Source organism: Amblyomma maculatum, chromosome 2 (assembly GCF_055883805.1).
Source record: "Amblyomma maculatum isolate TAMU_Amacu chromosome 2, ASM5588380v1, whole genome shotgun sequence".
Taxonomy (NCBI): domain Eukaryota; kingdom Metazoa; phylum Arthropoda; class Arachnida; order Ixodida; family Ixodidae; genus Amblyomma; species Amblyomma maculatum.
Window position 1 is genome coordinate 14,766,046 of NC_139345.1, and position 24,488 is coordinate 14,790,533.

At 46.3% G+C, this 24,488-nt stretch overlaps 1 protein-coding gene across 1 annotated transcript in view; it reads left to right on the forward strand.

The window, feature by feature from the left end:
• Positions 1 to 24,488, forward strand: part of LOC146197999 (ras-specific guanine nucleotide-releasing factor 2-like) — a 64,103-nt gene that overhangs the window by 32,225 nt on the left and 7,390 nt on the right. The window contains exons 7-17 of the mRNA XM_084592548.1: positions 3,760 to 3,986; positions 7,361 to 7,443; positions 8,043 to 8,118; positions 8,380 to 8,579; positions 13,807 to 14,096; positions 14,193 to 14,439; positions 14,600 to 14,806; positions 15,504 to 15,817; positions 17,685 to 18,062; positions 22,739 to 22,869; positions 23,694 to 23,873. Of these exons, the coding sequence (XP_084448674.1) occupies positions 3,760 to 3,986; positions 7,361 to 7,443; positions 8,043 to 8,118; positions 8,380 to 8,579; positions 13,807 to 14,096; positions 14,193 to 14,439; positions 14,600 to 14,806; positions 15,504 to 15,817; positions 17,685 to 18,062; positions 22,739 to 22,869; positions 23,694 to 23,873 (2,333 nt within the window). The remainder of the gene's footprint in view (positions 1 to 3,759; positions 3,987 to 7,360; positions 7,444 to 8,042; positions 8,119 to 8,379; positions 8,580 to 13,806; positions 14,097 to 14,192; positions 14,440 to 14,599; positions 14,807 to 15,503; positions 15,818 to 17,684; positions 18,063 to 22,738; positions 22,870 to 23,693; positions 23,874 to 24,488) is intronic.

Below are 24,488 nucleotides of genomic sequence, written 5' to 3' on the forward strand. Positions count from 1 at the left end.
CATGACCGAAAGCATATGCTATATACGAGAGGAATCCAGGCGCGGAACTACTGCTATCATTCGCACAAGCCGTAGTAAAAGGTAACAAATTCTATCGTAATTTTCTTTTAGTTTATGAGTAAACATCTCGGCATTGGCGAAGGCCAGATTAAAAGCAGAGCACGCAATCATCATGCCCTAAGAAGCTTCACGTGAAAAATTGGCTACGATAAGACTGAGTACAGGTGAGTGACAATGTAGATGAAAGAGTCAAAAACAGTCTTAAGGCTGTAAACCATTGTATTAACGGAGATGAAAAGTAAGGTGAACATTGAAAGCAAGGAAGAAACCCTTTAAGGTAAGAGAACAACGGCGAAATGGAACAACAAGGAACGGTTATGGAGGTGAACATTAAAACCAGGGAAAAGAATCGCACGAAACAATGACGGGATGGAAACAACAAGGAACTGTTGTAAAGGTGAACATAAAATCGTGTAACAAACTGCATTTCCAAACCTGAAAAGCTCCATTAATACATCACGCCACCGTTGTTTTTCAATACAGCTACACGTTGTTTTACAGCCTTACTATCGTTTTCGACTCTTTCATCTGCATTCTGACTCGTCTTTATTCAGTCTGATTTTGGCCATTCTTCTTTTTCTTTTTTGCTCGTGAAGCTTCTTGGGACATGAAGATTGAGTTTTCTGCTTTTTCACTGGTCTTCCGCAATGATGAGATATTTACCTAGAAAGTAAAAAAAAAAAAAAACAATACGGTAGCTTTTTTATCATTTATCACGCTTTGTGTGAATGATAGCAGTTGTTCCGCGCCTCGCTTCCCCGCGTGTATAGCATGTGCTTTCGGTCATGATTGAACAGTTGGAAGTGTGCGCCCGTGTTGTCGTTTTTTTTTTCCTTCCTCTCTTGTCCTATTTCAATCACGGAGTTTTACATTTTATCTTCCATGAACTAGCTAGCCCGCAAAAAAGTTCTACTCCAGTGATATGGACCACGATTCATAGTCACTCTATCAGCGGTTTCTAGAGAATGTAACGGCACTTGCAGCGTGTTTATGTGATACGATCTAGCTCAGGTGGCAATTAAAATTGACGGCCTCCCCCTCTACCGGAGCTGGGTGCATGGTCCCATGACTATAGCTTCATTTCGAGCGAACGACGCGCTTCTTGCAGAACAAAGCCTTTTCATAGTGCGGCATTGGCACGCATCCTATGAGACGCACCTGGGAAGGTAAAGCAAGAAAGGAAGAGAGCGACGTGTGTTACATCCGATATATGGTAGCACTGCAGATGCTGCGCAGTAAGTTTCTTTTATAACAAAACAAAAGCTCGAACGCTCATAACACAGCTTTCCAAAACATCGATGAATCGCAGTTCCTTTCTTGCTATCTTGGTATACGTGTCGCAGTTCCTTTCTTACTATCTTCGTATACGTGCGTGCGCTCACGCTACCGATAACTGTTGTACAGTATGCACTGAAACGTTCCTGTTGCTTGTCGGTTTCTTGCATTATCTAGGCAGCTTATCCCCATATTAGATGGACGGCCTAAGTGATCAAGCTACCTAGACCATTATGTGTTTCTGAAAAATGTCGAAGCTGCAAAAAAAAAGAAAGAAAAGGCTCCGGCAAATTCTTGTCCTTCAAAAATATCCCGAAAAAGGCAAAAGCTTGAAATAGTGCTACCAGTGGATGCGGTTTCGAGAGACCGTTGCTTGCGACTGGCTCCAAGCACTGTATGAGGGAGGGAGATAGAAAGAGAGAGAGAGAGGTAGGAGAGGGAGGGAGACATGCTATGGCACAGGTGATTTTTAAATCGGAAAAAGGGATCGGGCATAAACTCAAAAGAATGAAAACCCCTTCATCCGGAGTACGAACTCAAAATCACAACCGCCGTATCCACGTCCCTTATGCGGGCACACGTTAGAGTTCGCAGGAAACAGATGCTCCTTTTCCCAGGGGCATTAGGAGACTTCTGTGCATCCAAGAGAGAGATAAAGAGTGAGATAGAGAAATAAGGAAAGAAGCAAAACTAGGAAAGAAAAAGAGGCCCTTTTCTCGCTCGCTGGCCGAAACAAATGCGGCGGCCAGAAAAATAGCAGAAATTGGATTGTCCGTACAGCTGTTGCACAGATTTTACTCACCATCCACCCCTTGCGACACCACTCTCCGCCATGCCAAGCCAGGTCATTGAAAAACCGATTCTCGGACGCATTAACTGCCGCGAGAAGAGATTAAGTGCGTCGCGCCGTAGATCGTTCGATGTTAAATATACAGAAGCGAGTTCGAAAGCATGACGCGAGTTGTCTTTTGCCTTGCTTTGCATGATAACCAATGCGCGTACATTACACACTGCGAAAATCACGCAACTTTCGCATTCGCGTTTTGGATTCAGTTGGCTAACACGCATACAGGAACGCAATATCTGCAAGAAAAGCCATGTTTTCAGTATACGGAAAGCTTTGGATGAACCAGAATAATATTAACCTATACGATATTCCTCGTCACCTTTCCCATGTTCACAGCCGCGCTTTTCGCGTTTCTAACCAGGAGTTAAGGTATATGAAAGCAAATATAGCAGCCAAGACACACAGAGAGAGGGCCGAAAATGGTGACATTGCGCGATAGGAAGTCTTTAGCGACTTTTTAGGAGTATAGCATGAAAAACGAGTGACGTACTGCGGCCTTCCTCCTTTTTCCTCTACCACCGCTCTCTTTATTATCTATACTAAAACTAAAACAACCACTCTTACATGGGCTTCAGAAATTCTCCCAGTGCAGTGAACCCCGTAACCGTATTTTAACGTCCGTTCTATTCGTTTAGTGAGACAACATCGAAAATAATAATAAAAAAAAAAGAATTACAAGGGTCAATTTGAGTCACTTCAGCGCCATCTTCTGAATTGTCGGCGATCTAGCGTTCAACGAAAAGCCGCTACGCTTAATGTATTTTTCCCGTTTCTTCGGTGATTTATTTCCCGATATTTTAAACCCCCAAGACTACGGCTCAACAGGGAGACGTGTTTCGCTTGCAGACTTTTGTTAAGCCTTAAGCTTCTTCATGTCAAGTGCCAGTTAATTGTTTCCAATGCCCCCCAGTTACACATGCTCCGTCGGGTCTTTGTTACACAACACGCATTATGCGGTTATTGACTCTACCAGTGGTATTGTGATCGAAACGAGATTAAAAAAAAAAAAAAGAAAGGCGCTTGGTAAGCACGGCTTTTATACGAGGCACAATAGATGCCGAGACAGAACATTTAGCTTAATGTATTTTTAATAACCCTGAAAACTATAAAGACAGAGCTGAAACACATGAATTAGATTTACAATGCATCATATCTCTAAGTCACTAAGTCATGCCTGCAAAGCAACAGCTTTATTAAGAAATCCGAAAAAAAAAAGGGGGGGTTTGGTTTACGTTTTAAACTTCTTTTCAAGTCTAAGGAATAGCAACTTATAAAACCAAAAATAATTTTTTCGCCCTCATAATAACACGCCAGTTAAAAGCACTACGCTCAAATGTATATGCGCATGTTTTCAATAATGTCCATGTTATGACAGCGAGAATATCCGGCCGCGCTTACCTCTCTAGTGTTATCGACCAGCCAAAGGTTCGTGGTCGATAGATTGCTTCTTAATTTTATGCAGCGATACAGGCATTGTGGTGCACGAGCGAGCGATACCGAGCGTGATTAAAGCAAACCAGATCAACAGAGGGGTTTCTTCTGTTGTTGTTGCCCTCCCTCACTTCCTGACCGCGCAGAGGGCTCGGTGAGCTCGGTATCAAGCCTTACGAGCGGACTCGGCAGCAGCGGCGACTCCACCGCCACGTCAGCGGCGGCATCTGGCGGTGGGTCCGGGCAACAGAAGGACTATGGCGGTCTCGACTTCAAGATCATCGTCGACTTCAAGACCGCGCCGCCGGTGACGGTGCAGCTAGTCGCTCCCACCATGCAGGAGAAGGCGGCCTGGACGAGCGACATTAGCCAGGTGAACAGCGCAAATGTGGCGGGGTACGCGGCTTGCAATGCCGTCGGCAGAACACAATGCGTAGTCGTGGTCGCCGTCGCTGGCGGCGGCGCTACGCCGCCCCCGGCTGCTCCAGTTGCCGGTCGCAATGTAAGCCTAGCAACGGCCGGGTCGGTCGCTCCCTCCCGTTCGCTCTCGTGCACACGCTGCGCGCGCGGCGTGCTTGGTGCGGGGCGAGCGCAGAGTGCATATGGTCTAGCGTGTACGCTACTGCTGCCAGATGCCAGGTATCGACGCCGCGCAAAGCCGAGCCGATTATGGACACAGAGGCGGGTGCGATAAGCGCGTCACACACTCATGCTACAAATTCCAAATAATAACAGAAGTGAGAAGACGAATCGCAAATGGGGGCACGAGTTTTGTCTGTGTTGTTGTGGGTGTGGAGCACGCCACCCAGTTACCTCTCCTCACTCGTTTTTCTTTAACGAATGCATGACTCCACTCAAGTTAAGGAGAAAATGATGACTACGAAAAATTGAACGCCGCGTTCTCCTCAAAGTGGGAAGTTATGGCAGTCGCCAATACTGTTTGTAAAAAAGAACAGTCAAGCATGCAACGGCTGCATCTGAAAGCTGATCTGTACATGTCACTATCAAGAGCTGCCCAACGATTAAAGCTGAAACAACTCAACGAAGGAAAATTACTATAAATTATAACCAGTATGAAAACACCACCTACAAAAAGTATGTCAGTTAAATATAAACTGTACGCATATTTGCTGAGGTGAAATTGAATTTATCATTTTAATATATTTTTTCTCCTTGCCCCTCACTGCCTAAAATATTCTTCCCCTTTTGCAGCTTCCTCCTCTACGCTTCAGGTATATATCATTTTAGTCAGCTCATTACATATATAATAATAATATTGATTTTGGTGACAAAGCGTTCTATCCGGGTGCTCTCAATCAGCGCTATTGTAAGATGCAGCACAACGCTAGCCTTTCCAGACTACAAAAACTTGGGCTTTAAAGACTTAACATCTGCAATGTAGGCGCGCTTCAAGAAAATTCGGCCGAAAATGCATTTCTTTCAAGGTTAACACTCGCTGCGTCGACAACGTTAATTTTTCCTTCGCCTTATCTTGATGATATTCTGGGTCACCCACCTGAATTTACTTCACGAACGTTTCTCCCACCACTGTAATCATTGCTTGCTCTCGCTGCGTTCTATGTTCGGTATTAATTTTTCCTGTATATTGTCCAACGCATATTACACCAGAGCGCTAGACAATGAGCGTTTTACAGGTGTGTGTGACGTGGACCGAAATTATTCAACTTCAATGAGTGCTTGACATATTTTGATGCTGCCGTAGACTTATTAAACCTTCCCTGCAGAATGTGAGTCGCTAGTTGCAGTAAAACACTTGGCAATGCGCTGTTTATGCATATACATCACGCAGGCCTGCCAAAACTGTCCTGTAAAGCGTTACCGCACGCTGCATCGAAGCACTAGGCAATGCGCTCTTTACAACTATGGATGATGCAAGTCTATGAATTCAAAATGCCCCTATAAAGCGTGACACACGTGGTTAATAAAAGCACTAGGCAATGCGCGCTTTTCAGGTATGGATTACGCAAGTCAATCAATTCAAACCACCCCTGTAAAGCGTGCATTACGCAATACAGCAAGGTACTACACAATCCGTGCTTTACAAGTGTGGATGAATAAGTCTATCGGCTCAAATTTCCCCTGTAGAGCGTGCGTCACTCGTTGCATCGAAGCACTAGAACATGCGTGCTTTACAGGTATAGGTGATGCGTCTATCATTTCCAATCACCCTGCGAAGCGTGCATCACGCGTTGCATCGAAACACTAGGCAATGCGAGCTTCACAGGTGTGAATGATGCGTCGAGCAATTCAAACTACCCTACGTAGCGTGCATGGCGCGTTGCATCAAAGCACTAAGGCAATGCGCGCTTTGCATGTGCGACTGATGCAAGTTTAACTTAAGCTACCCCTGTAGAGCGTGCATCACGCGTTGCACCAAAGCACTAGCATATGCGCGCTTTACAGGTCGTAACGATGCAACTTGGCCATCAAACATATACGGTATAGCATGCAGGAGGTTGCATCGGAGCACTAAGCAATGAACGCTTTGCGCATATAGATAATGTAGTCAGTCAGTCAGTCAGTTCAGTCGATAATGCAGGACAGACTATTAACCCCCCCTCATCACGTAGCGCGTGCATCTCACATTGCACGCTCTCGCAGTACTATTTTTACAAAAGTAGATGTTAAAAACCCGACTACAAAGCTTTTTGTACACCGTGGTTCTTGCATTACACTCAACCGGTAAATAAGTGTTTTATAGGTGCAGGAGATGCGGACCAGACTGATTTCTAAACGAAAGAGGAGTAAAGGTAACATAAAATAAAAAAAAGCCCACTGCCAGCATGTGCAGAATAAGAAACAAAGCTGCGTTAATAATTTATAATATATGGCGTCCAGAATGTTACTATATCGATTGCATTCTAAGGAAATGACACGGCATAGACAAGCGTGCGTAAAGCAAGACAGTATAGTGTCCCTATGAACGCTATGGTATAATCTTTCTTGTCTACCGTTGTTTTATTTCCTGTACATTTATTTCACGGGTCATAGTAATAGAATCTAGGAATATTTGCTTTAAATATATAGATTGGATGGGTTTCAGCAGATACAAAACTCAATAGACACCCCCGTCCTGTGCAATGCCAGGGCACTTACAAACTCCCAGCTGGTCGACGTTATTCTAAGCTCCCACCACGACGCCCTCTCATAGCCCTAGTCGCATCAGGACGCTTAAACCTTCATATAAGTTCGCATACAGATTAAAATATGCTTTCCCCAAAATTGCAAATAATAAAGAAATGCCCTAAGTGCGCGCTCATCAGTTCCTAAGTGGTGCCAAGCTGTCCAGAATTTGAGTCCACAGCACTTCCTCCGTGAGCTTCTGAAGCAAGAGATCAGAGAAGCAGTGCTTCAGAGTATTATTCTGAAGACATTACAAATCCGTGAGAGACGCATGGCAATGACCGCACTCCCCAGAAAATGCCTAGCTACTTAAATCGCGTGGACTTCATCAGTTTATACTTGAATTCTAATTGACATCGCAACAACGATGTGTCAATGACAGCGTAGTGGCTGTATCTAATCATTACCGCTAAAACAGGATACAGTAAATTAACGATTCGTTTGATTAAAAAACTTTGCACCGTATACTTTTGCCTGTTACTTGCTCGCCGGTACGCCCAAAAGCGGTGGGTGTCCTACGATTCGTCACTTTTGCCTACAACAGAAACTGTACGGCACAGCGCCTGCTGAAATATCGTATACCCTTCTTTTATCTTCTTGCAGTGCATCGACAATGTGCATTTCAACGACCTCTTCCATGGCACAATGAGCGACGCTTCGTCGGTCACGATGCCGCATTCCATCAGGTAAGCCACTCATATAAAGCAGATTTCGCAGACATTTTGCGTGAACGTACGTACGCGCTGATCATTAGAAAAGAGATTGAAATTATGCAGGCCACGAAATTCCCGTTAGTACAAGAAAAAGTGATGAGAATTTTCTAACTTTTTCCCCTTTCGTACTAGAGAGCCAAGAGAAAAGCAAGAACGGAAACAAAAACTTAGGTATAGGGTGCTGCTTCTACAACGAAATATTCGGAGGCTTCTCCACTTGATTTCAAACCATTTTAAGTTTCGTTTTTTCTCTGTTTTACTGCATCGTTAATGAAAGACATAGGCCTTGTTTTAGTGCACCTTGTATTATAACAAGCGAACTGCTTATAAACATAAAGAAGCGAAGTAGTGAAATGCCTCCCGAATACATTTACAGGACACTATAGTAAGGAGTAATGTAATAACACGATGCGTGATAAATATCATGAGCGATTTAACCTAAATGCTCTTGAAATAGCATAACTCTCAAAATAATAATGCTAATAATGCTGTCCTGATTAAATGCCCCCATAGCTGCGCACGGCGTTATACACTGCCACATTATTAACGTGTTCCTGCCTTTCGCGCCGTAGGAACGACCCCAGGCTGTTCAAGGACGACGTGGACATCCGATTCAGTCGTACACTCAACTCCTGCAAGCTGCCCCAGGTAAGAGCGTACTTAAGCAACCTCAGTGTTAGAGTGTGAGCTAGTGTGCTGGTTTGTTACAGACAAATGCTAATTTGGCTAGCGTTCGATTGTGTGGGTTCTTTAATCACGAAACACAATGCTAAAACGAGACATGCCGGAGCAATAAATAACCGTGCTCGTTCGTTGTCTCCCCCTGTCGGCATTCAGAGTTACACTACAATACCGGCACAGTGCACACCTGACTAGCAGCCGTTGTAACACGTGAGCATGTGCCCACAGATCCGTTATGCGAGCCCCGAGCGCCTTTTCGAGCGCCTGACGGACCTGCGCTTCCTGAGCATCGACTTCCTGAACACGTTCCTGCTCACGTACCGAGTCTTCACCGACGGCGTCAAGGTGCTGGAGGCGCTCAAGAAGGTCCACTACAACCCGGACCTGCAGATCAATGCGATGGGCGCCGCGCTCCAGGACTCCACCGGGTGAGCAGCCTCGGCCGCATCGCGCACGCACCTAGCCTGCTATGGCTGGGCGCACATTTGTCAATTCAGGCTTTCATAATACCTCAAGCCTATTCTAGACGTTTAACCATGTAACTTAAAAGAAAGATGCAAAGGAATACTGTCCCATACTGCGAGAAAAAATTAAAGCATCATATCTAAATGTCGCCTGGGTTAGCAATACATCTAGTACGTTAGCGCTAAGTGCCTCGATAACGAAAAAAAAAAAAAAAACGTGATCTCTGAAGACGAAGCCTCGGAGCACAAAAGTAAAATAAAACACTTTGCCACCGCGACTAAGATGAATAGGTTCTCCTCGCTGGCCGCTAAATCAGACCATCGCGCCGTCGTCACAATCGAACATCGCGCGTGATGAGCAGCCAGTCTCGACCGCTGTGCTCTGCATGTCGTCTTCTTCACAAACTTTAATCCCTACGCAGTGGATCCGAAAAACATCTACAAGTTCGTACTACGCTTAGTTAAGCAAGGTGATTGTGCCAGCGCGCTTAAGTCGCGTTTAGTTTACCGAAATAAATTGGGAGCTATATTTTTTTTTTAATTCCTGGCAGCGCAGAACAACCAAGTGATTTGTTGAAATTCGCTAGCCTTTCCAATGCCACAGTATGACAATGCTTTTAATTCCAAAGATGAACGGATTTGTTGCAAACTGCTACTGATGACATTTTTCTTCTGTGGGTTTATTAAAAGCGCGAGAGACGAAAATTCGTATCTCATGAGTGGTACACTGGTGGCGTGCAAAGTGCAGCCCATTTTCGCACGCACAAACCTTTATTTTCAATCACCGCTTCTTGTCACCATTCGTTGCTGGAATCAACTACCGGAATTCATGGGATCGATCATCGACCACGAGACATTTGTTGATAGATTGAAGTGCTTCCTGAAGCTGTGAATGCTCTATGAACAGAATATTTTTGCCTGCAATGACGTGTTCACTTAACGTACGACCTATCTGAATCCCTGCCTGTTTTTGTAACTTCTGCATGTTAAACACTTATTGTACCCCCTATGTAATGCCCGCTCGTGTCTTTAGGGTAACCGAATAATAATAATAATAATAATAATAATAATAATAATAATAATAATAATAATAATAATAATAATAATAATAATAATAATAATAATAATAATAATAATAATAATAATAATAATAATAATAATAATAATAATAATAATAATAATAATAATAATAACCTTATTACCAAATCTGAATGTACATTTACAGAAATGAAATTTGCCTATGTCATCACAGTGTCTCGCGAAATCCGACAGTCAGCGACAAGTGTCAGCAACAAAACTGACTATGTTATAAAGCGAGACAGAAAAGAAAGACACTAAAAACAGAAAAACACATTACACAATGAAACAAAAATACAATACTAATCACCTCCTCGACATTAGTAGTGAAGAAGGGTTTATTGGGGTTGTTCGGAGGGCTGGAGGTGGCAACCTGTGACGCAAGACGATCGTATTGCGAAGCACAATCTCGTCCAATCAAGACAGCTCGAGCTTCCCGTGCGCGCGACAGCTGATTGGCCAGGAACCCAGCAGCCTTTATCGTCGTTTGTGTCGGCTCTGTATTATCTTCTTCTTTACAGTAGTAATAATAATAAAATCCTGTGATATAGTCGTCGTTGCTTTTGCGAAATACAACAGTTTACAAGCGCTTCTCGTGATACAATGCTCCGTTATTTCTTTTCTTTTTTTTTTCCAATAGCACATTTTGAAATTTAATCGACACTGACGATTAAATTTACCCCGCTTTGAAGCAATTAGAATATGACATTTATGAAGAACAAAAAATATGGTCGCATCAAATAAATATGATGGGCAGTAATATACGTGCGCAAAAAGACGAGACAAAGAGGAGAAGTGGACAACGACGGCGCAGAACTGACAACTGATTTAATCGAAGAACGGAAGAGCATATATATGCTCTTGTTTCTTCATAAAGACCAGACTACTCGAGAAATCGCCGAGGCTTTCCATATTAACTGGAAGCAAAATGTTTGCGTTAGTAAAACGTCCGTCGCATTGACAGAAAAAGAGATGACCATGAAGCACAATCGATAGTGCGTCGACAGTTTTCACCACGTGCTTGTGATGGGGGAAGTTTTACATGTGCTGATATATATTTTTATAAATTTTGACTATGCGCATGTGGGTACAACAAGTGTGTGTACATATATATGCTCTTCCGTTCTTCGATTAAATCAGTTGTCAGTTCTGCCCCGTCGTTGTCCACTTCTATTTGTCTCGTCTTTTTGCGCACGTATATTACTGTCCATCATGGTTCACCAACTCGCCCAATCAGCCGTTCTTCTACAAATAAAGATATGTAAGACCATATGCACACCCTTTGTCAAAAGTTTAGAGCCCATGATGGCTACTTCTGAGCCATACTATCTGGCTCGTAATGCATTCCCAAATTTGCAAACTTGCTGACGGCAAGATTTTTCTTTTTGCCCTACTCTCTCCAATGGCTACGACTTCCACGATTGTTAAAGAAGTCATAATATACTGCGTAAAAGCAAACCATCTGGGCTCACAAAGGATGTACATGAGATGAACTTACATTTTGCACTTGGCTTATACTGGCTGTGCCGCGTAACTTGAGCCCAAATTACAAAAATGAAAGCCACTTCGCACACGAACGGAACCGTATACGTGACGTTGGCGCTAATCTAAAGTAACTCAGACTTTTTTCCTAACTAACTGGTTAATTATGTTTAATTACTAAACATGTGAAAGATGCATGGTTGCAGGCACTGTGTGTTACGCTGAGCTGTAAAGGGTCTCCAGAAACCATTAATTAAACTGTTTCTTAAACGATGTTTCTTACGTAGGCCTTCTTCCCACGCTCTATAGAAAGGCAGAGAAATATGAAAACAAATCACGCGATGCGGCACTTGCGCGCACTAATCTTGTGATGCTATCCAGCAGGATGAAGGTTTAATGCAATGTGAATGTAGCAATAGGGCATAATGACAGGGCGTGGCTATGCAGTAGCAGGTATTAGGCCATGTCGCATGACAGCGCGCAAATGCATGCTGTTGGTTGTGGTGGTGAAAACGTTTATTGAATCTTGAGCCTTATTTACTGTTTTGATAGATCGGCTCGATATCGCGTAGGGTGGCCGGGAGCTTGTGGCTCTCGGCGACTTTTAGAGCCCAGCCCACCAGCTCCTTTTGTGCAGCTGGGTCCGAGCTGGACACCGCGATCTCCCATCGCTTTTTGCCTGTTGGTTGCAAATTACGGGGTGGCTGGAGCTCAGAGCACATGTAGAGGATGTGATGAAAGTCTGCTTTGGGTGCCCCGCAGAGGGGGCATACAGGGGAGAAAAGGCCGGGGTGGATATGGGCAATGTGTGCTGGAGATAGGAAGGTACGGGCCTGGAGCTGGCGCCAGGTCATCCGCTCGAGTTTAGATAGTGATTGGTGTGGGGGCGGATATTGGAGTCGTTGCTCCCTGTTAATTTCGTTATAGGTAAGCAGGCGTTCGCGTGCACTGCCTGGGTCTGTAGCTGGCCCTGCTCGGTTGACGTGCGCTCGAACTGTGTTGTGGGCAGCTTCATTCCCAGGGTTGCCCGCATGAGCAGGTACCCATAGGAGTTCAATTGATCTGGTCAGGGGTTGAATAGAATTGAGAATTTTGAAAGCAGGCATGTGAATCCTGTCTCGTGCGAAATTAAATTGCGGATTGCTGTTTTTGAGTCACTAAAGATTAGTATGGCAGTGATTGAGGAGATTTCCAATGCAATTGCAGCTTCTTATGCCTCTAACGAGGATGCAGCTTTAACCGAACCAGAAACTATAAGGTGAAGTGTATTGGAAACCACGCTCAAGGCGTAGGCTTGCTGAGTAGCATATTCTGCAGCGTCCACATAGACTGCACTGGTATCAGCGTGACATTGTTTGTGGAGCGCCGCGGCTCTAGCTTCTCGCCAAGCTAGTTGATGGACCGGTTCTGTGGTCGCTTCTGTGGCGCATGCTGTTGGCGCAGCACTGCCAAAACAAAATGCATCCAAGACGGCGAAAGATAAGGGAACAGCTTCTTCGATTCTTCTTCAGAGAAGAAACTTTCGTCTTAGATGAGGTTGGTCTTGCGAACGGTGCGGAAGAGACAAGCATTCGTGCAGTACTTTGGATTGATGTAGGTGGTCCATAGATTGAAAGAAACGTGGACAAGAGAGGAACACGAAAACATAGGAAACACGCCTGTTTTTGCGTTCCTCTCTTGCCCGTGTCTCTTTCGCCGTCCTCAGAATCAACCTCAGAACGCCATCATACGACAAAAGCAGGATCCCCAACTACCTACAACCGCCAAAACTCGTTGTCACTTTCCGTGGCCACTGACAGAATTCAGGCGACCTGGTTCACCCATAGCACGCTTGAGAGCACCCTACCTCAAGCGCCCCGTCCCGTGGCTCTTTTACGCGGGTTTTCCAAACAAGTAAAAAGGAATACGTGTGACATATCGTACAAACAAATACTAATGTTAGGAAACACCTCGCCGCAATTCCGCTTATCGCACTTCAGGTCTGCCACCAAATATCAGCAAGTTAAGAGGAAAAGAAAGAATAAGATTAGTTATTCTGGGCTCGTGCCAACATCATGTATCCGATTCAATTTAGGTCTGAAAAGTATTTCGCGCTAGAAATCTTAGCTCAAGTTACTTTGGACGACGTGTATTGTTAGAGCGGAGCGGATAATCAATCCTACTACTGTTCACTAGACGACATGAAAAAAATAAGCCGACGCAAATATCCTCGGAGAATGTCGCTGCCTGATTAAAAGTCTTGTGGCGACATGCGCCAATGCAGGACTATGAGGCTTACAAGCTCACCAAGAACAGATTCACCCACGAAGCTCCGTGGTGTTCATGATGTTATGCCAGGAACGTATGCTCACTCCCAACTACTTGCTGTACAGGCCATGTCAAGCTAGAACAGCGTGCTCACTCATAAGTGTATATCCTAAGTTCACCACGCCACTCCTGGAACAAATTACATTTTCTGGTGAGGGCTTTTGAGAAGGGTACGATTAGCCGTGTGTGAAAGCCAGGCAGCTCCCTCGCAAATTCAGCGAGTGCCGCAGAAAAAAACTATGCCGCAGAGGAACTGCAAGCTTTTTTTAAGACGGTCGACCGCCTGGCGCGCCCCCTCTACTGACGCCCTGTGCCACGATCGCAGGTCCTTGGACGCAGTCGGTGTGGACGGCGGTGGCGGCAGTGGCGGCGGCGCGGGTCCCTCGGGAGGGGCCGCGGGCCAGCCCGGCGCCGCCGCAGGCTCGGCCGCCGGCACCGGGGGAGACCTGGGAATGCTGGTGGTGGAGTACGACTACTCGCGGCGCATCAGCACAGCCAGCGTGCTTTCGGAAGCAGGCGACGCTCAGCAGGGACACAGCGGCCCCGAGCACCTCCAACAGGTCGTGCAGCAGGTCACGCGAAGCCAGCAGCACTGGAGACTCAGCTACAGAAAGTGTAAGTCCATTTTCACGCGTATCATGTGTACTAGTGTCAGCGTATCTACCACGGTTTCCTCTCTCTCTCTCTCTCTCTCTCTCTCTCTCTCGACAGTCGAGGAGGAGCAGCTGAAAGAGCAGACGCTGAAGCGGATCCGCGAGGTCGTGTCGCCCAGCCCGGAGCCCATCCTGCCGCCTCCCCCGCCCACCCCCGAGCCGGCCACGGGAGGCCTGGTTCACACGATGCCCGCCGCCGCGGGAGCTACGCTGGCGCCGCCCGACGACGTCGGTTTCTTCGGTCAGCTCATGCACCTGCACGAGACCAGCGTGGTGGCCGCTGCCACTGCAGTCGGAATGCCCGTGTAAGCCCCCTTGCATCTGCCCTCATATAACGCGGTCAAACTCGCCTGTGTCCGTATCCGGGAGCGTAGAATAGTACTCCAATACTATCTAGAACAGGAGCAATAAAACCATGGACGAGAGCACGGCTCCTGCACCTTTACATGTGTCTGTCCTGTTCAGGGGCCTGACGGGCGCCAACGGCGGCCCTCCGGCGAGCCAGCAGGAGCAGCCGCGGCTGGAGCCGCCTAAAGCTTCTCTCTCATCGGACACACTGACTGCCGACGCTAGCTGTCCATCGACACCCGGTAACCTGAGCTCGACCGCGTCCACAGCAACGCTCGTGGGCAGCGTAGGAAGCAACGAGTCCCCCAAGCCGAGTCCCAGCCGGTACATTTCCCTTTCAGCATGCGCCGAGCACAGCATTTTTGCTTCTCAAATGAACGGATAATTCTGGGGCAGGCGGCGTAAAATTGAACAGAACGAAAACCACAAGAGGACAAGCAATGTGTTTTCAATAACGACAAAAAGCAACGAGTCATCTACTACGCATTGTTCCATTCAAATGAGTACAGGGCATTAGCTATGCATACCTAAGTATACCTCGTCAAAGTATCATCTATATTTGGTACCTACCGTGGAAAGGTAAGGGTGGGGGATAGGGGGACAAGGGGACGGTACGAAGCCGAAACCATGAGTCGGTGGCGCAATCTGGACGAAGGTTTCAATACCTGTACAAGTGCTCGCTCTCTAATTTGCTGAAAGTTATTCTGCGAGCTTTTATAGCACGCACCTTTCTGGTAACGATAAAGTGCGTGAACAGGTACCAATATCTCTAAAAGCAATAACTGCATAAACTTGCGCGTAAGTATTCTTGTCAAGCTGCTGCGTTCGGAAGGCAACATGAATGAGCTGCTCACGGCAACAAGCTAGACACGTAGCACAAGGCGCCTGTGATTAAATATTGGTGTATAGCATGGGCTCTGCGTAAACTGTAACTAAGTTGTCGCTTTAAGTTGTCGGGGCCCAACTATTAGTTCTTTCCGGCGACCGTAGGTGTTGGTGTTGCCGCCTGGCACATGCGCAGGAAAAGTGCACCCGTTCGGCTTCCGACGCAAGACAGCGTGCAGAGTGCCCACGACGAGACCCCGCCCCCGACACCCCCAGCAGCTGCGACGACAGCTCCGCCGGTAGTGCAGTCCGTGGTGCCGCCGACACCGCCGCCTTCTGCCGCTGCAGCGGCTGCGGCAGCGATCGCGTCAGCAGCGGCCACGGGCTCGCCGGCCCGCGCCGCGCCGCAGCCCCCGACCGAAATCCGACCAGCGGCCCGGGGGCTGCCGCCGCCCATGACCTCGAGCCAGTCCGCGCCAAACGTCATGAACTACCTGCGTGTGCGCGGTGGTTAGTATGCGGCCTCTTCGCATTCCTCCGAGCTCCATGATGATACATCCCAAAACAAGGATTCGTGCACACAATGTCATCAAATAGTTCCATTCCATGCACTTTTTTTGTCTTCCTAAATCTTCTTTTTTTTTTTACTGGATACCACAGCGTGAGCACTCACAACATTATCAGCATCATCACTATCATCACTATTTCGTTTCCACTCTTACCTGACGCCTCATCGTCCGACTGCGCTCGCACGAACAAGTTACGAGTACTTAATATTCTTGCTCGGTGGCTGATGTATACATACACCCGTGAGAAAATGTGGAGAGACAATGCAAATCGCTACGATTGCGTTTTTTCTGTATAAATAGATGTGCCAGACAGTACTGATTGGGCAACATGGCAAGTATATATTTAGGAGTGTGGCTTACGCATATTTCTAGAGGATCTCTTGATACCTCTTAAAAGAAGAATGGCGAAAGCCTACCCTTCCTCTATCAATTGCCTCTCAACGTTTACCCCTTATCGGCGTTCGTTGCAGTGGTACATATAATTTAATTGGTTTACGGGAAAGGAAACGCGCAGTATCTGTCACACTTTCTCCGGCAAGTGTGAGTATGGACGGTGCACCATCGTTCCTGTCGCGTGGCGTTCCTTGGCGCGCGTTGAAGAGTGGGATTGCAGATGGTAGGAACGCTGCACAAGAACACATCTCGCGGAATATGACAGATCTCGCGCACAAATCTCGCCCATAAATCTCGAGCACGAGATTTTGTTCCATGAGCCTAGAAAGGCTTTCTTATTAATAACCGCTTCACTCTCAGAAAACGCTGGCAGGCAGTTTTCTCAAAGCACGTGGTCTCTCCACTTTTGCTCATGACTGTACGCATGTAGTCACCGACTGCTTGATGCGATCGCTTTGCTTTATCTTCGGACAAGGAATGACTGGAGAGCGCTCCTCCCGGGATTGCCTCTGAACATGTGTCGGTGCATGAAATTGTTCCTCATGCGTAACTATCAGACACAGTATTAAAGCAGCAGCAAGAGCAAATGCGCCCTTCACAACACCAGCATAACCAGTTGTCAAGCCTAGAGTACGAGTCAGCGCTGCCGCCTCAACAGCGTGCTATAGGCCCTATCATGTAAAATTGATGACAGCAGTGCATAACTTATTGTACGGTCGCACACAAAGCTCACTAACTGAGGCATCTCTACCACTTGAAGCCCGCTGCAGTGTTTCAGTTGTTATGCCGGTAAAGTGCTGATCCTGAGGGCGCCAGTTCAGTCCTGGCACGTTTCGATGGGGGCAAAACGTAAGGCACTCGTGTACTGTGCCATGTCAGAGCACTTCAAAGAGCCCCAGGTGGCCGAAGTTATCTGAAGCCCTCTAATTTGGTTTCCCTCATAACCCGAGTCGCTTTGGGGTTTTCGACCCAGCCAACCGTCATTTCCATCTGGCGCACCAGTGATGGATAGGCACGGTATAGGTGAACCTGCCACGCATTTTAATCCTGTCTAGTTAAGGAACGTAAATGAAAGCTAAGCAACTGTACAGACGGAAGTAAAAGCTTGCAGGTTGCGTTTGCTCGGGAACAAATTTATTGTAGTACAGTCTGGTGTCAAAGTCAATTAATATATTTACCAGTGTAGGGCGCATGAACATGCTCTTTAACTTGCACTTTTTCCCATGAAATTTCTCGTATGAACGTGCCAAAATAATATCTGCGCTAACTTGCACCTTGTAAACAATTGAGACTACTGTTGAACTTGATGAAAGCTGTTTGACGCGCCATCATGGCTTCGCTGGAGCTCTTATGCGAGCCGTGAACAGTGCGGCGACCACTCACGCTCGCGCCTTCTATGCATTCTTCGTGTACAGCCCAGGGCAAGCGGGGCAGCAGCGACACGGAGAGCTCGAGCGTCTCGGTGACGCCTCGCTCGAGCTTCCAGACCGAGTCGACGATTCTGTCGACACCCCGGTCCAGCTTTCAGTACCCCGACTCCCCGCAGCACAGCAGCAAGGCGGGCGTTGTGGTCACCTCGTCACGGGCCTCTACGCGACGTTCGTCGACGGCCAGCGCGGCCGCCGCGTTTGCCGTGGCCACAGCGGGCTCCTCCAATCCGCCGGAGCCGCTCGTGGCTGCGGCCGCTGCCGCAGCGGCAGCGGGCGGTGGCGCCGTACCGCCGGGATCGCAACCGGCCAGCAGAGCCGGCAGCCGGCTGCCCAGCGCAGTCGGCGCGGACCTCAAGATACCGGGTACGACCGAATTAACGCCCTCCTGAACGACATTATTTGTTTTGAATAATCATCTGAAGCACCTAACATCTTTATCCTATCACCATGGAGCATCGTGCGTAAACGTCTTGTCGCCTTTGAATTCTGCATAGCCGTCACATCTTTATTTCTCTCCATGCTTCTTTATGTAGCATTCGAATTTAATAAGGGCGAGAAAATGTTCGCCTATGGCGCTTGTAATCAGAAACAACACGATTACGAAATATGAGTTTATCTTTTCCATGTTGTATGTGCTTCCCTTGATAGGAAAACATACGTTGCTGGTTGACAAACTGGGAGTTTCGTCTGGTATCAAAACCAGTATTTGCTGCTCTCACGGTAGGTTGAAGGTGTGAAGACACACATGCCACATTGCACACACATCACATGGAATCATTCGCATTCAAAGTTAACTGAAAGACATGGTTTAGCTCTATGACCCCACAAGTCATCCTACCAGGATAGACATTCGACAGGCGCAAAACTGAGATGGCTGCAAATGCAATCGCATGAAGTGTTCAATAAATAATGCTGATTGCAGCATGTACGAGTTGTGATACATGAAATACTGAAGCTTTAATTGAAGAGGAAATATTTAGCGAAATTGGATCTAATATAACAAACACGCGCTTTTACGTGTTTGTTGAAGCTGCGAAGTATAAAAACAATCAATTTAGGCTCACTTCCATGAAATCAAACGAAAGATAAAATCAAACCCAGGCAGCTGTGGGATATTGTAAGATACTGTTAAACACATTAATGGTTCTCATCGAGTACTTAAAACTGCCATAGAAAACTGGTGGATTGCATTTTTTGAAAATAACTGCGAATTAACTGTTGAGCTTTGTGTGATGTTTTCTCTTTAAGACTACGGCCCCGCCGCGGTGACTCAGTGATTAGGACGCTCTACTGCTGCACCAAAAAAGAAAAAACGTACTGCAGATGGTTTAGCTAAGTTAATCACGAAGATTGTGTTTGCTGTGTCTCAATTATTAACGTTATTTGCTGTATTAATCAGGCGGCCATGCTTCCAGACCGCATATTGCATGTGCTTCACAGATATGATCTTCTTAAAGCAAATATTTTATTGGCGATGGCGCTAGTTACGAATCACTTTAGTTTGGAAAACACAATGTCGTGGTCAGTGAAGCAGGCCGACCGCGGAGGTGAATGAGTTTCTGTCTCGGTTGTCAGGAAAGAACAGGCGTAGTATCCGTCACTCTTTCTGTGGACAATTGAAATTGGCTCAGACATCGGGTTTTTTGGGAGAATGCGGGTAGTATAGTGCTGCAGCGTTAAAAGAAGGTTCAATTGCAGTCGCGGAGCCACTTCTTCATGGAGGCGAAAGGCAAGGCCCCCGAGTACAGCACGATGTCAGTGCGCGTTAAGGAACCCCGGGTGGTCGAAATTTCCGGAGCCCATAGCTATGGCATCCCTCACAGCATCAAACGTTTTGGCATGTTAAACCCTGTAAGACAAACCAAACTTTTTATCATCATCAGCAGCAGAAGCCTGACTATACCCACTGTAGGGCGGAGGCATCTCCCATATCCCTCCAATGAACCCGGTCCTGTGCTAGCTGCATCCAATTGACCCCTGCGAACTCCTTAACCTCATCCGCCCACTTAACTTTCTGCCACTCCCTGCCACGCTTTCCTTCCCTTGGAATCCAATTTATTAACATAAGGGACCATCGGTTATCCTCTCTTCGTACTACATATCCTGCCCATGCCCATTTCTTCTTGATTTCCACTAGAATGTCAGTAACTGGAGTTATTTCTCACACCCACTCTGCATGTTCGCTATCTCTTAATGTTACCCCTACCATTTTTCGTTCCATAATCCTCTGCGTTGTCCCTAATATCCTCTGCGTTGTCCTTAATTTAAATATAGAACCCTTTTCGTTAGCCTCCACGTTTCAGCCCCTTTGGTGAGTGCAGATAAGATGAAAATGTTGTGTACTTTCCTCTTGAGAGATACCGGTAAGCTGCTAGTCATATTCTGAGAGTGCTTGCCGAATGCGTTCCATCCCAATCTTATTCTTCTTGTTATTTCCCTTTAATGGTCCGGATATGCGGTTACTACCTGTCCTAAGTAGATATATTCTCCTACTACTTTCAGCGCTTCGCTACCTAACGTAGACTGCTGCTTCTTCCCGAGGCTGTTGAACATTACCTTAGTCTTCTGCATATTGATTTTCAAGCCTACCTTTCCACTTTTACGGTCTAGGCCATCAATCATTCCTTTCAGTCCATCATCTGAGTTACCTAGCAAAGCAATGTCTTCAGCAAATCGCAGATTACTGAGGCATCTCCATTTACCATTATCCCTAACTGCTCCCAATCTAAGTCTCTGAATACTTCTTCTAAGCAAGTGAGATCGTGTCTCCTTGCCTAACTAACACCTTTCTTTACAGGAATTTTGTTAGTTTCTTTATACAGGACAATGGTTGCTGTGCAGCTCCTATCTACATATATATTATATATATATATATATATATATATATATATATATATATATATATATATATATATATATATATATATATATATATATATATATATATATTCCAGCACTTTCACGCACAGTTCGTCTACACCCTGATTTCGCAATGCCAGCATGACCGCCGAGGTTTCGATTGCGTCAAATGCTTTTTCGTAATCAATGAATGCTATATATAAGGGCTGGTTATATTCCGAGCACTTTTCTATCACCTGGTTGATGGTATGGATATTATCGATCCGAAAACCTTTCCGAAAACCTGCTTGATCTCTTGCTTGGTTGCAGTCTAAGGTTGTCCTGATTCTATTAGCGATTATCTTGGTAAATACCTTATACGTAACAGACAGTAAGCTGATTGGCCTGTAATTTATCAAGTCCTTAGCGTCGCCTTTCTTACGAATTAAGATAATGTTTGCGTTCTTCCATGGTTCCGCTACAGTCGATGACACCAGGCATTGCGTATACAGGGTGCCCAGCTGTATACTTATTGACAAGGAAACCTACCCCTTGTTCTCGCCTCTCCAGTAAACCTCGATAACACAGTACATGCCCGTCCTTCAGTACAGTATATATGCCTCATTCGACCTCCTAACCTCACTAAGCCCTATAACATCCCATTTCATACCCTCTGGTTCCTCTAACAGCACTGCTAAACTGGCTTCACTAGTTCAGGTTCTAGCGTTAAGCGTTGTCAGGGTCAGTTTCCAATGGCGGCCCGTCCAGTGAGGTCAGAGATCTTAGCACTCCCAGCTGCGTCATATGTCTGACCGCCCCCGTGGTTAGTTGCTCCGCAGCAGCTGGTGACTGGGGGCCGGGTTTTTATAGGAATAATCGTGGGAGGTGGTGGCCAATTACTGCACCAGGGTGGTCAGCTCCTGTTCTGGTGAGGGAGTGTGTTGCCGGAGGTGTTCACCGGCATCAGGTCGCACCTCAAACCTGTTTATGCAATTCCATCAACACGCGGATTTTTTTTTATCTGGTGGAGAATTGCGCGGCACCGGGATTCGAACCACGATCCTCTTGCATGCGAGGCGGATGTTCTACCTCTACGCCACAGCTTTTATTTTTTCGGTATATGTATATATATAACCAAACTTTTATCGTCCTCATCATCATCAGCCGGACTATCATCAGCCCACTGCAGGGCGAAGGCCTCTCCCATTTTCTTCCAATTCACCTGTCCTGTGCTAGCTGCATCCACTTGACCCCTGCGAGTTTCTTAACCTTATTTACCCACCTAATTTTCTGCCGCCCCCTGCTACATTTACCTTCCCTCGGAATTCAATTGGTTACTCTTAGAGACCATCGGTTATCCTCTCTTCGAACTACATGTCCTGCCCATGCCCATTTCTTGTTCTTAATTTCGACTAGAATATCAGTAACTTGAGTTATTTCCCTGACCCACTCTGAACGCTTCCTATCTCTTAACGTTACACCTAGCATTTTCCGTTCCATGGCACTCTGCGTTGTCCTCAACTTAAGTAGAACCCTTCTCGTTAACCTCCATGTTTCAGTCCCATAGGTCAGTACCGGTAGGACGCAACTCCTATAATCTTTTATGCATATACATATACTGAATACGCTTCCGATTCGTAGCAAAATTTTGCTTCTCGAGTTTTTCTTGCGCTCACAACGAGTAATTAAAAACCCCATGCAAAACCAGTTGCACGTTTTTTTTTTCTTTTTTTTTAACGAATAGCAGAAAATTAGGAGGATGCTCAGGCTTCGCTTTAAGAGCAGATTTGATAGCACTTTAACATCGCCTGTTCATTCCGTTCATTTATTTATTTTTTACATTTTTTTTCTTGTGGGAAATATTTATACCTCGTGTCGCGGTGCACACGTATGCACACATATGCACTCACGATTAACAGCACAAAATCGGGGGTACATATGTCTTCGATTTGAATTCCTATGCATAACTAGCCTCCACCAGCAGTGATTCAGTGACCGGAAAAACCTGCCCTCAGAGCACATCGAGAAATTTTGCACCTTCGTACTTCGAGTGTGCTTGGCTATTAGAAATATAAAGCTCAAGCATGTTTGAATGCTTGCTTGTTGTGTGTGCGTGCGTGCGTGCGTGAGCGCGTCCTGTCAGAAATCTGGAGCACTTGTCATGCAATAAACCACGCGAGCGATCTGCTCCGTATGCGCAGGAGCTGCCGGTGGGGCCGCTGTAGGCCCCGGACCAGCGGCTCTACGCTCCAAGAGGGAATCCATGATCAGCACCGCAGCCACCATGCGGGTGCTCAATGTGCTGCGACACTGGGTCTCCAAACACTCCCAGGTCAGCATCCATCTAACCATTTACCGGCACTGAGCAGAACATTCTTGTTTTCCGCCTCCTGCACCAGGGGAAGCTGAAACTATTTTCGAAGAATCCGATTATATTCGAGGATTCGAATGCACGAAGGTGTTTGACGATATGCAAAGCAACCGTGATCACTACAGTATTCTTTGAAATTATATGAACCATTACGTCCAGGATGGAGCAATGTGTAGGGTAAGCATATTGTGATCACCCAATGGAATGCAGCGGCCAATGGTCATATCTGGTTTAGGTGGAGTTGTGCATTAAAATCTATAATGCACCGAACAACACCAAACATAAGCAGCAAACCACCACCAGCCTTAATGTTATTGGATGGTCAAAGGCTCCCAGGGCACAGGGTCTTTTTTCAAGCATTATAGTAGCACTTAAGACCTGTATATATCAACAAAAGTTCGAGAGTGAAGCTCCTCCTGATCCGTACATATACACTATATTGATTTTAGGGGTGTCATAAATGTCTCGACACATGGCGCATTGTCAAACTCTGTATCCTGGGAACTTATCATAAACCCTCTACCTACTATCCCGTATTCAAGCGACCGGGTTCATCGGCCTCTCATTGGTCAGGCGCCTCGTGCGGTCACACCCTTTTACCAGCAATTTACTTCAACTCGAAGGGCAGCGAGTCAGATCCCATTACATGTATTCTCTTTCTGTCACCTCTATTCCCCGGTATTCGGCTAGGCAGTTGTCAAGAGGCACTGGTATGTCCATGTCTGCTGTTACCCTACCCTTATGCACTGCACGAAATTGAACCGTTGCTGATGTGTGTACCGCAGGACTTTGAGAACGACCCGAAGCTGCTTCAGTTGACGACCGAGTTTCTCGAGGAGCTTGTGCACAACACGAACCTGCTCCCTGCTGAACACAAGGCGGCTGCCCAGCTCCTGCACATGATCTCCAAGCAGGATCAGGACAAGACGAAAGTAGACCTCGACATCCTCTTGGCTCCTCATATGGTGCGTACGTTAATAATTGGTTCGGAGGAAAAAAAGTCGCAGTATCTGTCACACTTGCTCTGTGGACACCTGAACCGCGCCTTAACGGAAGGGAGCAAGTGGAAGCGAAAGTAGAAGCAGAGAAAGAGGAGACGTAGTGGAAGGTTAAACAGTATTTTCAACCCCCTGGGGATTATTAACGCGCACTGACATCGCACAGTGTTCAACGTAAAATCGGGCGTCGGTTACACGTATACACTCTAATACCTCGAGTCATAAAAAATGTCCCACAAAGCTTCAATACGTTTCTTCTGGTTAAAATATTCCCGAACAAGGCTAATATGCGGTTCCCGAACAGTAATCTCGCCAACCTCTAATCCTACATCAGATCTGGAGACGGAGAGAGATTTTGAGAACGTAATGTGTGCTGACGTGCTAGCGGAGTAGAGCATGTGTGCATGCTAAAAACAAACGAAAACGCAGTGGCCGGTAGTCAACAGCGCACACTTTTTAATGCAGTAGGGCGAAGCATAAATTGTAAAGTTCGAAATCAATACAACGCAGCGTCACCGGACTGCATAAAAGCCGAATCTTTTTTTTTTCTTTCCCCTAAGGACAACACAATTGATAAGATTA